The 14,336-nt window shown below is 36.9% G+C and overlaps 1 protein-coding gene across 35 annotated transcripts in view; it reads left to right on the forward strand.

The window, feature by feature from the left end:
• LOC132153094 (CLIP-associating protein 1-like) overlaps window positions 1–14,336 on the forward strand; it is a 100,151-nt gene that overhangs the window by 60,640 nt on the left and 25,175 nt on the right. For 34 of the 35 annotated variants that reach the window (XM_059562290.1, XM_059562284.1, XM_059562286.1 and 31 more), the window contains exons 8-19: window positions 2,013–2,083; window positions 8,214–8,357; window positions 8,889–8,965; window positions 9,062–9,154; window positions 9,257–9,402; window positions 9,925–10,060; window positions 10,939–11,009; window positions 11,104–11,163; window positions 11,646–11,723; window positions 11,896–12,063; window positions 13,312–13,358; window positions 13,466–13,636. In XM_059562290.1, coding sequence (XP_059418273.1) covers window positions 2,013–2,083; window positions 8,214–8,357; window positions 8,889–8,965; window positions 9,062–9,154; window positions 9,257–9,402; window positions 9,925–10,060; window positions 10,939–11,009; window positions 11,104–11,163; window positions 11,646–11,723; window positions 11,896–12,063; window positions 13,312–13,358; window positions 13,466–13,636 — 1,262 coding nt within the window. Of the gene's footprint in view, window positions 1–2,012; window positions 2,084–4,202; window positions 4,339–8,213; window positions 8,358–8,888; window positions 8,966–9,061; window positions 9,155–9,256; window positions 9,403–9,924; window positions 10,061–10,938; window positions 11,010–11,103; window positions 11,164–11,645; window positions 11,724–11,895; window positions 12,064–13,311; window positions 13,359–13,465; window positions 13,637–14,336 lie in introns of those variants that run through there. The other variant, XM_059562310.1, reaches the window with a different exon arrangement.

Below are 14,336 nucleotides of genomic sequence, written 5' to 3' on the forward strand. Positions count from 1 at the left end.
TGAGCCAGTGTGTGTTGTGATTCACAGCGTCTGGTCGGGAAATGTCACGCCCCTTACCATAGCGACTGCGAGTTTCAGTCTAAATATTGTGTCAAAATCAAATACATTTCAGTGTGATTTAAACCTGGATGATTGTAACCACTCTAAGTTCGTCTTGGGACAAATAGCATTACTCCGACATAGTGATAACAACACTCGTTGCCCTCTCTAGTGCAGCTCAACCAGGTCTTGTCCCATTCGTCGATATTTGTGACATCACAAATCCCGGAAAATATGGGTTGTAGTCCAAACGAGTCGTTTGTTGTAGTTTATGAAAAGTAATTTGTTAAATAAAATTTCTCCTTTTGAAATGGGCTTTGGCTTTGTAACTTTGAAGATCATTTTTATGCTCAAACAGAAACATTACAGACTTACTAAAGTTGAAAAAGTGAAAAGGCATAATAGCACACCTTTAAGCACACTGATAGCCTGACAGTTTTTCAGCACTGCTATTTTTTTCAGACTGGCATGGATGTTTCTGCAATATTCAAATCTTCTCAGCTTAATTTAGAGGCACACAGTCAGTTTGCATGGATGAAGTGAATAGAGGAAGAAATCTCTTTTGAACACTATAGTGCATGAGGGTTTAGTAAGCAGCATTTCCCTTTCTCAAACTGCAGAAAAGGCATCCAGTCTCATTTGCAATTCAAAATTCTGCTGTTGCACTTGAAATGAAATGAAATCTTAACAGAATGATTGTTGGAAACAACATCGTCTTAACCATATATATTACTTTACTATCTTGTCCTAGTTAGAATTGAATGACTTTGCCAGTTAGAGCTTTGAACATTTAATATCATCACAATATTCACAATGTTGCTTTTTTAAAATCAATACCATTAATATAGGTTTTGAGTATTCATTTGACCACTCAGCCATATTTATGACCTAAAATGATTCTTTGCCACAATGTAAGGTATAGAAATGTGGCAGCCCATCCAGATTCAGCATGGCAGAATCCCCTCACAGTGAGCTGAGAACATGACGATGAATTGGCTTTGATGCTCACGGCTCTGGGGATCTGTCTCTGACTCGCACAGACAATCATCTGAGAGGGATGTAAAGGATGAAGCATTCTCAGAGGGTTTTACAGGAAGAAAACATCCTCATTTTTGTGCTAATGCAGTGGGAGGAGTTTCAAGGAGTAGTGCTACATGGTTCAGTTTCAGATGTTCTCCAAGTGATTTGCTGTCATTTGAGGATGCTTAAGTGTTTCCTAAATTGTTGCTTCATTCAAAAGGCAATACTATATATATTTTTTTCCCTTTGATACACTTATGATCTTTCTTTTATTGAATATTGTATACAACTATCACTTTAGCCTTTAAACAAGATATTTGTTTGCTGATATACCTTTAAGATCTGTAAATTACCTCTTTTATGATTGGCTAACCTTTTTGCACATGGATACATCTTTTGCATCAGATGTAGTTGGTGCAAGCTTGCGTTACAGTGACAGGATCACAAAACCATCCATGCTGAAATGTGACGCATCAACTGTTACATTACAACCAGTCTCGCTCAGCCAGACTTTTGGCTACCGGCAAATAGTCTGGTCCTCATTGTAGCTTGTTCTGGCCTTTAACTGCACATTTAGACCGCCTACCAACATGCTAAGCAACCAAGTACTTAACTGCCTGTTGTGTCCCTAGTTTGAGTTAGGTCATCATGTCACTGTCCATAGCTAATAGGCTAAGCGTGTGTTAAATAGTAGTGTAGTGTGGTCAGGTGGTATCTCAGGACAAAGGGAGTGACTGAATGAAAGGTATTTTAATTTCATAGACATTTACCCTGCTTGCTGTGAGCCTTTTTTGTTAAAATTGCAACACCTGTTTCTGAGGATTGTTTTGTGTACAACAGGGGTCACATTTACAGGTTTTCTGCTCTGAAAGTCTAGTTATTGTTTTTCTGTAACAATCTTTAACTTTTAAAAGATCTATTCTTGTTTTGTTTTGTTTTTTTGTTTTTTACAGGTTGAATGTAATTTTCAGCAAATTTGATGAAGTCCAAAGATCTGGGAACATGATCCTCTCCTCAGGTTCAGGTAGGATCTATATATTTAGAAATTCTAAGAATTCAAGTATCAAAACAGACTTTTAAACATCATAGCTTGGATGTTTACCCTGGCTGTGACCAAAACCTTATTCTAGTCCCTACATCATCCTAACCTCGAAAGTGACCCATTTGTAACACTTTAAGTAGAAGTGTACAACCATGTGTACATTTTTTTTTATTTTTTTTTTTACATTTATTTAAATTGAACTGCTATTTTAATCTATGCTTTTAGGAAATGAGGATTTATATTTATTATCAACATTTCTCTTGCATCATCCACCATCTTGGATGGATTTTATTTACTGAGCTAATCACAGTGCATTTTGGGATTGCCTTTTCTGTAAAGGATACATGTGATGCTACTTTAGTCTAATAGAAGGTAACTACCTTTCATGTATACATGCCTGTGATGCCTTAAAACGCTGTCTACATAAGCAGCTCACTAGGATTTGGAACTGTTTTATCTTTGCATTTTATAATTATGACTTTTTTTTTTGTCAGCTGAACCTGTTTGTTCTAAATACTTACTTGAAGTACCTCCTTAAATTACTTGAATCATCACAACAGAAAAAAGCAGTATAGTCAATAATACCCACACAAACTGTATGATTTATTATGTACTGTATTATTGGAATATTCTAAGTACTGTTTAAGAATAACTGTATTAACCTGATCAGGTACACTGTGATAGTCTAAAAGGCATTTTTGATCAGGCTTTATGGATCAGGGAGGTTTTGGCATGACAATTGCAGATCTATAAGTGTTAGAGTCTATAAAGCATGTTTGTTTGAAATACAGAATTAGGGAGGTCTGAGTCCCCCACTCCTCCACCTCCTCCTCCTCATCTCCCCTGCAGGCCTGTGCAGATTATATTGCAGGATTTTGGGTCATTTTGTATTTCAGTGGGTTGTTGAAAACAGCATCTGTGATACAAAGATTTTTTCATTTTACTAATAATGAAATGTCTGTTTATTTGGGTGATCTTCTCTTCGAATTTCTTTGTGAATCCGGTTGAACTGTCAGTGAAATCGAGGTTATATTGAGATAAAACATGAATGAGGGTCAGCTTTAGAATTACACCTGACAGAGTTGTATGCTGCAGTGCTTTGAGAAAATCACTTTGTATGTTTGTCTGACTAGATTCAAAGGGACTTACTTTGCCATCTTTTTGATATATTTAATGGAATATCATCATGCTGATTTTGAAATTGAAATGTTTTGATGTGATCCTTGGTTCATGCTGCTCCATATAAAGTAATTTGTCATGAGCATTGTTGCTGCCATATTGGAACAGTGAGAGTTTTACAAATGATAACCCATGGTATGAGTGTGCTTTTGGCAGACACTGATTTAGATATTCTGTGATGAGAAGCCCTGATCAGAGATTTCCAAGTAATGTTCGTCTCTGTCTGATTACCAGAAGTTGTTTTTTTCTGAAGCATTTTGGTGGATCTTTTTGCAACCTCATATTGGAGCTTGACTTAACACGTGTCTTTACATGGGTTCGTGTGACAGACTGTATAGTGACTAAAAGCTGACTTAATGCGTTTGTCAGACAGAAATGACAGCTGATTTAAAGGGAGGGTTCACCTTCAGTTGCTGGTCTCCATTAACTTGCAAATACTTTTTTTTTTTTTTTTTTTTCATTCTATGGAAGTCATTGGGAACCAGCAACTGAAGGTGAACTATTCCTTTAAGGCGTGTTGTGCAACATAACTGAAAGCTGAAAAGCTGTAACTGAAAGCTTGTAGATGCCGCAATTGCAGCACAGCACCTTTTTTTAATAAGCGCTGCACAAATATTAATAGCTTTATATAATAGGAAATTCCTTTCATTTGCACTGCAAATATATTGTGTAAATTTGTTTGTGTGAGGGCCACAGTATCTGGAGTCTCTTTCCTGTGTCAGGATTTTAGTTGGTGTAAGAAAGAGGATTCAGGTGATGTGAACATTAAACTCAAAATAGATTAAGCGGTAGCAAAGTAAAGCACAAGCAAGAGGCCCCAGATCCACTGTTTGTACATTACATTCATTCTTTACAGGGAAATGCTTTTTACGTCCTTTATTTAAAAGAGTTGGGTTGGCTTTTGTCTTTGGTGAAGTCACAAGACCACAGCAGCTGGAAGGGAAAGGGAGGGAGAGGCGGAGACCCGAGAGAGAGACTGTAAAAAAAGCTAGAGCTTCGTTGTATTTGCAGTCTCTGTGTGAACTGAAGAGACGCTTGCTCTATGACAACCGGAGAAGGTAAGGATTGGAATGGAATGGCGGCTTTAATGTCAGGGACGAATAAAAGAAGTGCTGGGCACTAGCAGCCTTAAACCTCCAATCTGCTGTTCTTTCACGAGAACGGCATTTTTATCTGTGTTTTCGTGTTTACAGATGGTAACGCTTCTGAGATTTAAATGTTTGTGTTTTTGCTTCACCTGTTTTTACGGTCTCTTTAGCTGGATTTCAAAGCATTTTGACATGGAAATGCAGTGTATCCATTTATTGATGTTGTCATTTTGGAACAATAAAACATCTAATCTCTGATTGTCATGGAATAAACTAGAGTTATGACATTTTTCGAACACTTAAGACATCTCACACTTAAATCTGCAATGTTACTTTATTAATTTGTAATCCTTAGTTTTGTTGCATTGTATTCTATGAATATAACTGCATTACGGATGTGATTTGATCTTTTGCTCATGTAATTTTTTTTTTTTCTTAATCGTCTGACACCATGAGCATTGCAGTTTTGCCTACAACATTAGCCTTAAATAATGCTCAAAAAACAATTTGGTTTTGTTTAACATTATTTTTCTCTGCCTTTGTGACACTAGCCAAATAAATAAAGCCATTGCAGAGGACATTATTACATTTGTTAATGAAGACATTTTTATTTTTGTCTTTGGAATAAGACCAGGAATTTGAATAAAAATAAACTGATTTCATGTTTACTTTAAATAAACATAATCACGTTTAGCAAAGTACACTGCTCTGACTGTTTGTCACCTTTGCAGTGTGCACATACTGTCAACATAATGGATGCACTGCAGGAAGTGATCAGAAAGGTAGAGGTGAATGTGTGATTGAGACTACCAGTTTATCTTTTCTATATACATTATACACTTTATATTGGATCTAGCAGTACTTTTTGAGAGTGAGATTAATGAATCGGGTGTTTGTGTGTGTGTGTGTGTGTGTGTGTGTGTGTTCATGTCATATAGCAGTTATGTAAACATGTCGCTTGGGTTTTGAGCTTTTTTGTGTTGACATGATCAAAGTCACTCTGACATGTTATGGTGTGTCATCGTATCAGTCCAATCAGCAGCCAAAGAAAGTTGTCGCTGACACAGTGGCAGGTACTGTGGCTGTGAAGGTAAACACTGATTTTTGACGGGTGTTTTCACAGGTCTGTAAGGATCCCATATTCATGTGGTAAACAAACAGCATTGTTTCTGGATTAAAATATAGCTTGTCTTCAGTCACGTGAAAAATCTAAGTTAGGAGCTGGGGAAGCACTTTGTTCAAAGTTGGCAGGTCATGCAGAAAAGATTATATCCTCCTTCCCCTTCCTGGCTGAAATGACACATCTCTCAAACTCAGAACTTGAGTGGCAAGTAGATTGAGGCCCGTTGCAGAGGTTTGTCCTTTTGAAAGGACATTACTCACTTCTGAGAGCACGAGGAGTGAATAAATAACACCATCTCCACACTTCCTTGCTGAATAAATCCATATTTTGTATTCAGTTTTAGCTCTGTGAAAAATTATCATTGAAAGAGGCTGATTTGCTGTATTGGTTCCATTGGAGAACTATGTACATTGTACAGATGTATGGTGTTACCTATAAATATTGCTGCTATTGTAAATGGTGACTATATATATAGTCCACCCAAAAAATTTTATTCTGTTGTTTGCTCACCCTCATGTTATTATGAAACCTGTATGACATACTTGAATTTAGCCTAGAAGTTTAGCAGAATACTAAGCAGACTAGATGATTGCAAGAGAGAAGTCTGGAAGTTCAAGTTATGACATTTTAATTAAATATTACAATCTCTATCTTTTTTTTTTTTTTTTTTTTTTTTGGGCAACACATGTATGGATGAATCTTTCACAATAAGATCTTTGGGTGATGAAAGTAAGGCGAATTTACATTTCATGCCAATTTGAAACTTCAGCAGGTTTTTGTGTGTGTTAGGGCAGTGCTGTTAGAACCAATGCTAGACTAGGCCTTTTTATATTTCTTTTGACAGGTTGCCACTTTGATCTGATGCTGCCACCACCATGCTTCACTGTTGGGACTGTATTGGACCGGTGATGAGCAGTGCCTGGTTTTCTCCACACATACCTCTTAGAATTAAGGCCAAATCTTGGTCTCATCAGACCAGAGAATCTTATTTCTCACCATCTTGAAGTCCTTCAGGTGTTTTTAAGCAAACTCCATGCGGGCTTTCATGTGTCTTGCACTGAGGAGAGGCTTCTGTCGGGCCATAAAGCCCCGACTGGAGGAGGGCTGCAGTGATGGTTGACTTTCTAAAACTTTCTCGCATCTCCTGACTGCACCTCTGGAGCTCAGCCACAGTGATCTTTGGGTTCTTCTTTACCTCTCTCACCAAGGCTCTTCTCCCCCGATTGCTCAGTTTGGCCGGACGGCCAGTTCTAGAAAGGGGTCTGGTTATCCCAAACGTTTTCCATTTAAGGATTATGAAGGCCACTGTGCTCTTAGGCATCTTAAGTGCAGCAGAAACTTGTTTACTGTTTTTCATAATTATATTACTTGTAGAAAAACTTTAAACACAATTGTAAATAAGTATAAAGAATGGCATTGGTTTTATTTTTAGTGATAAAAAGTTTTTATTTTTTTTATTTTTTTAAATTAGCATATTTTTGTGTTTTGCTTTGGTACCGAAATTGGTACCAAGAACCGTGGATTTTCACTGGTATCGGTACCGAATACTGAAATGTTGGTACCGTGACAACACTACGTAGGACCATGTGATATTTCAGTTTTTCTTTTTTAATAAATGTGCAAAAAAGTCGACAATTCTGTCAATATGGGGTGCTGTGTGTACATTAATGAGGAAACAAAAATGAACTTAAATGATTTTAGCAAATGGCTGCAATATAACAGAGTGAATTTTTTTTTTTTTTTTTAAGTTCAGTGTGAATAAATGACTTGTTAACCATGTGTATAAGCTGTCAGAGTCTATAGCCTTATGGACGTCAACATACGGTGCAGCCACACCTCTAGTGACCTTAGTTGAGGTCCTTTGCTGAACCCTTTTCCCTTTCTCCACCCTGTGTTTTCCTGTCTGGTCTCTATACTGTCCTATCCAGTATAAGGGCATGAAATGGCCAAAAATATAATTAAAATAAATTGTGTGTATGCTTGTTATATGATTGTTCACAATTATCTGTATGACATTTAATCAGAAAAATAATTAGAGGTACAGTACTAGCACTCTGCAAGAATCAGGCAGCAGAATAGATTCATCCTGTAGCTCCTTCCTGTGCATAAAGATTGGAGTGCCACCCCTTTCCTCTCAGACTGCTGGAATGTCTGATTGTCCACTCATTTTTGACTTTGGCTTACTTCCAGAGTCCCTTACAGTAGATTCATCTATGAATTTCCCAACAATAACTTCCTTTGGCCATCACTCCAGAATGGTTGCTACCATGTTTGAACACCAAAAAAAAAGTATTTGGTTTGGATTTGTAGTATGAAGGAAAGCCTTGGTCATCATTCCACATTTTTGGCATGGAATGGGGAAATATTATAATCAAGACATGCAGGTTGGCGTGAGGGTATTATCATCAATGTGACACATTAGTGGTAATTGGTGATGGATATTATGTTGACCCAGCAAGATGGGAAAAGTAAATGTGAGCTTTTCCATGTTCTCTCAGGAAGAGAGTATTTCTAGTGGGGTTTCTTTCAGATAAGATAAATAAGCTTGACAATTGTGTTACATCTGAGACATTTGCGATACCATCTGAACATGGCCTAAGAAACATCCGATCAGGGATACAATGATTTCTTAAGTCAAACTAGTTATTCAAACAACCCCCAAGACTGACAGTGCAGAGAAAATATTTGAATGATTGATCAGTGTCGCTTGTGTCCCCTACAGATAAGAACTTTGATGACGAGGACTCCGTGGATGGGGGCAGGTCCTCCTCCTCTTCTTCTTCTAAGTGCTTCTCCAACAGCAGGAGAGGGGGCAGCATGGGCTCAATGAGACGACCCAGTTCTGCCTCTGGATCCAGGGCTCCAGGTAAGACCACAGCAGCTACAGCTCAGCCCCATGATACCATTGAGACCACACTATAGACATTCATAAACACTGCACATAAACATGTTGAACAAGGAGAAAAGCAATCGTTCACAGAGAGATTATCTATTGAAAAGCTTGTAGCTTAAAAAACCCCAGAAGAGACATTGAGAAATTGAGGATTGTGTTGGCTCGGCAAATCAAAATGATTTCTGAAGGATCATGTGACACTTAAGACTGAAGTAATGGCTGCTGAAAATTCAGCTTTGCCATCACAGGAATAAAATACATTTTAAAATATATGAAATGGTCATAATATTTTCCAATAACATGCCATTATTTGATTTGCTTAGTTAATAATTATAATAAGTGCTGATATTAATATGTGATTATTTAAATTAAATTGTCTTAAATTGGACAATAGATTTGTTGAAAACAACTTATTTAGTATCAGAATTGAGAATTGTCTAATTTCACCAGTATAGGCGCTGACTTCTAAATCTTTTTTGACATTTTGTGATTGTAATTCCTCAGGGAAGGACAGTGTCAGTGCAGGAGCTGTGGATGAAGAGGATTTCATCAAGGCTTTTGAAGATGTACCTGCGGTGCAGGTAATGCATATTTAATTGAAAAGATCATGCTATTTATCATGGACTTCTTGCATTTAAACACATAATGCAAGAAATCAATATGCTGTTTGTTTTCAGATATATTCCAGTAAGGACTTGGAGGACTCCTTGAATAAGATCCGTGAAATTCTGTCAGATGACAAGCAAGACTGGGAACACCGTGTCACTGCTGTAAGTTATTTCACTGATACTTTTGTCGACATTGTGCTCACTTCAACTGGAAGAATGTGTCATCAGCGAGACACTAAAGGAACTCTTATATCATGTATTTAGCTGAAGAAAGTGCGGTCACTGATTCTGGCTGGTGCAACTCAACATGAGGGTTTCCTTCAACATCTCCGGCTTTTAGAAGGTGCCTTCAAGTCATCCGCTAAAGATCTTCGGTCCCAAGTGGTTCGAGAAGCCTGTATCACATTAGGGTATGAAGCCATTTTTTCTTACTCTTTTTCTTCCAGTCTCTTTTTGGATGTTTATTTAATTGTGTTAAAAGTGTGACATCTACTACCAAAATCAACTTAGCTAGTGGGATGCTACCTTTAGATGTTCATTGATCAAAGACGCACTTCAACAGCAGGCCAATTTTTCACAAATCCAGTCTTAAAGGTATTTCATCATATTATGCTTCAAGTTTTATCTCATATCTTTGGGATACAGCTTTAAAAAGTGCTGTAAATGAAGCTGCTGTGCGGGTCTCCATGATTGAGTATGGCTCAGTACAGGTCTTTAATTATTCTGGGTCTTAATGTGTTTCTAATGAAGTGGAACCGAGCTGACTGGAGCGTACAGGACAGCTCTTCTGCTAAAGTGCAGCCACTTGATGGATATATAAACAAGTCCCATGCCTTAATGTCAAACAAATTTGATTAATTTCCATCTAGACCCAAAGTTAACATATAATTATATTCATGTTTTGTTGATTGGTGGGTTTTGCTGTCTTCCAGGCATCTGTCTTCAGTGCTGGGGAATAAATTCGATCACGGGGCTGAAAGCATCATGCCTACGCTGCTAAACTTGGTGCCCAACAGCGCCAAAATTATGGCCACATCTGGAGTGGCAGTCATCCGAATCATCTTGCGAGTAAGTTCTGATGGAAAGACATTTAACTTTTTTTCTGAATTAGTGCATTAAGTAGCCGCAATAAAAAAATAAAAAAAATAAAAATGCCACAGTAACTCCAAAAACTGCCTCGCTGTCTACACTGGCAGAGACCTTCTAAGGTAGCACGTTCTTTATTTGGAACCTCATAAATGACTGAATTAGGTTTGCTTTACTTTGGCAGTAACTGCACACAATAGTGCTCCTTATATGAAGTAACTCCATTGTCATATTGGCATTTTGGCATAAATTGTTCATAGATAGCTTTCTTAGTATTTGGTCAAAAATGTGGAACATTTTGGAACAGAATCTACATTAGTAAAGCCTTAAAGGGCTACTGTCTAGGTAGGCAGTTCACTAGGACTGCAGCAGCTAATACGTTGCATATGTACCTCACTATGTATTTAACGACCCTTTTAGAGGCTTCAGTATTGCTTTTTTGTGATTTTTATTTTGTTTTTAATCAAATGTGTCAGTAAAGACATTTATAATGTTACAAAAGTTTTCGCATTTCAAATAAATGCTGCTCTTTTGAAAGTTGTACTAAAAAAAAATCTGGAAAAAAGTCTCTTGGTTTACTAAACACCAAATCAGGATATAAGAATGATTTCAAAATGATCATGTTGCACTGAATATTGGTGAAAAATAAATAAATTACATTTTAAAATATATTCAAATAGAGAACAGTTTTTATAAATTGGAAAACTTCACAATAATACAGTTTTTACAATATTTTTGACCATATAAATGCAGCCTTGGTGAGAATATGAGACTTCTTTCGAAACTTACCAACCCCAAACTTTTGAACATATATTTATATGTTCTATTCTATATTTTATCTGTGAAATATTCTTTCTCAGCAAACACACTTCCCACGCCTTATCCCGATTATCACCAGCAACTGCACTTCTAAATCTGTGGCTGTCCGAAGGTAAATTCTAGCTTCCTGAGAAAACTTTTGCAGATCATAAATAAGAAAAGCATTGTCTTCTTATACAAATACTTTTTCACTTTCATCCCAACAGACGGTGTTTTGAGTTTTTAGACCTGTTATTGCAAGAATGGCAGACACACACTCTAGAGAGGTGAGTGGAAAATGATTGATCATGTATAGAGGTTGAAGTTATTCATTTTTGTGAAGTGTTTTTTGTTCCGAATGTACCTCATAGAATTTAGTGTGTGCATGAGTTTGTGTTTATTCCTTCTGCGGACAACCTTTCACACCCTCCCTTTCCTGTTTTTGTGACATTTAACTGGTGAAAACGTGTAACTTATTAAAGCTCGGCTGAACGGGCAACTGATGATTCTTTTCGCGGGTTGAATTGATGAGCCAGTGATGTGTGGCAACCATGCATCCAAGTCGTTTCCATGGCAATATAGCTAAGAGCTCTTTTATAAGGAGGTCTGGAGTCCCCTTATCCTCTCTTTCCCACTGTGCCGCCTTTGGAGAACTGGGAAAAAGGTCTGGTGTCAGGTCCAGAAAGTTTCAAAGGAGACAGAGTGAATTTACTGGTTGGTTCTGCAGACTGTAAGAAACCGTATTCTTCATGTTTACCTACTACCCCAGGCATGTGGCCGTTCTAACTGAAACCATCAAGAAGGGGATCCATGACGCCGACTCAGAGGCCAGATCTGTGGCCAGAAAGTAAGTCAGTTTGCCGTTTTGTTTGGTTAGATGTTGCATAACCAGTTCTTTTGAAATGGTCATTTATGTACTACTTGATTTGATCATGCGTTTAACGTTTGTATTAGTCTTCATAATTTCCGTGTTTTTTTTGTTTGTTTGTTTTTAAAGAGGTTGTCCATTTGTTTTGTAGGTGTTACTGGGGATTCCATGGCCATTATAGTCGAGAGGCAGAGCACCTGTTTCAGGCGTTGGAGTCGTCCTATCAGAAGGCCCTCCAATCTCACCTCAAGAGTTCTGACAGTGTAGTGTCTCTACCGCAGTCTGACCGCTCCTCCTCAAGCTCACAGGAGAGCCTCAAGTGAGACGTGCACACATGCATCAATTAATACATCTTTACAAAATAGTTAATACAAAAGCAAACATCGTATCTGCATTGCTGTTTTAACTATATTTTCAAATATTGCTATATATAGTTTACGCCACTCTTCAATAGTTTTGGTTATGATTTTTTGGGGGGTAAATAAATTATTTATTTGAATAAAAAGTGACAGTAAAGACATTTTTTTTTTTACAAAAAATACTAATTTTACAAAAGATTTCTATTTTAAATAAATGCAGTTCTTTTGAACGTTCTATTAATCAAATACTCCTGAAAAAAATTGTATCACATTTTCCTCAAAAATATTTAGTAGCACTTTTCAAAATTGAGGATAGTAATTGTTTCTTGATCATCAAATTAGCATTAATAGAATGATTTTTGAAGGACCATGTAACACTGAAGGATGGAGTAATGGCTGCTGAAAATTCGGCGTTGCCTTCATAAGAATAAAGTATATAATAAAATATATGAAAATTAAAAAAGTTTAAATGCATTTTAGATTAAATAACTTGGTCAACAGGGTGGTCTTTCTGACACTTCTGATCTTACTTACCCCAAACTTTTGAATGGTAATGTATAACAATATAGTTCAGTGATTTTAGATAATACTGCTGGATCTGTGGTGTTTTCTATCTCATGCTATCAAAAACTGTAAGTTATGGCTGTCCCTGTTGAAGCTGGTGAAATAATTGCCAGCTGGCTGATGGACCATGTGCACAGATTGTTGATTGTGCTTCCTAGCATGTTGAGCATGAAGCGGTAATCTCATCTTCAATATTAGACTGCAGCATCTGTTACATTGCCTCGCCTCAGCGATATCATGGACTTGATTGCAAATAAATGCACAGACACTGTTTAACTGAACAGAGATGACATCACTGAATTCAATGATGAACTGCCTTTAACTATCATTTTGCATTATTGACACACTGTTTTCCTAATGAATGTTGTTCAGTTGCTTTGACGCAATGTATTTTGTTTAAAGCGCTATATAAATAAAGGTGACTTGACTTGACTTGTTTCTGTGAGATCATCTTGCGTTAGCATCAGTGTGATGATTGGCCACTTTAATGATCACAATCTGCTATCAAAAGCAGCAAACACTATTCACACAATATAAACCTTTGCTTCCTATATAAAAATTACCGATTCATTTCATTGGCAATTTATTCACTCTATTCTGATTGTGCTGCTGTTGCTAAAATCTTTTTATCTACGTTCTTGCAGTCGACCGCTGTCAGTGAAGAGTGTCATTGGAGGCCCTGTTACAAGAAGTAATGCAACTCTTTTATTTTTTTATTTTTTTTAATGGATGCTTAGCACTGGTGTATACAAACATGCCAGTTTGCCATGTCTGTAACTCTTGTCTGTGTTTTCTCAGGTAAAGTGATCAGCTCTAGGGTGTCTTCAACCCCTGGTGCCCTCCAGCGTTCCCGCAGTGACATAGACGTTAATGCCGCCTCCAGTGCCAAATCTCGAATGTCCACTACAACCTCCCCGTCTCCCTTCAGCTCTGCTGCAGCTCTGCCTCCCGGCTCCTACGCCTCCCTGGGTGAGACCCCATCACACTCGATCTATCCTTTTCCTCTTTCATCCTTAATTAGGAATTTTAATAAAATAGCCATAAAAATCAGTGGCTTTTATGGCTGCAGCGGCTCATTAATAAAACTGATGAGCACCATAGATGCTATTAAGCTGCTCTGTGATGAGGAACAAATGACGAGTGTGTGCCACAGATTTATCATCCCGTAAGGGTTTATTTTCTTTAAATGAAAGTTTAGACTAGTTATTTAAATATATATATATATATATATATATATATATATATATATATATATATATATATACACATATATATACTTTTTTTTATATATATATATATATATATATATATAAAACATGTTATGACTTTAAATTCTGATCGGATAAGACTATATGTTTTGACTAGCTTAGATATTACTTTCTGGAATAGTAGTGTTAATTATTTATTCAACTTGTCTTTTGTAATTTAAGTTTTGTAAGTATATGGTATTTTTTTTTTTAATTGAGCTACATTTTACTTTATAAAATTGTTTTTTTTTTTTTCATTTTTTGAAAGCAGTAAGCCATACCTTTGCCCTACTTTGTAAAATCACTGTTACACATTGTACTTTTGTGGTTTATTACTTCAGTGATGTTTTGGTTTTCTCAGTATTAGTTTTTCAGCAGAGGGCAGAAGAGAAGGTTTAAGCTTTAGAATGCATTGGTCCTTT

Source organism: Carassius carassius, chromosome 11, assembly GCF_963082965.1.
Source record: "Carassius carassius chromosome 11, fCarCar2.1, whole genome shotgun sequence".
In the NCBI taxonomy this organism is placed as follows: Eukaryota; Metazoa; Chordata; class Actinopteri; order Cypriniformes; family Cyprinidae; genus Carassius; species Carassius carassius.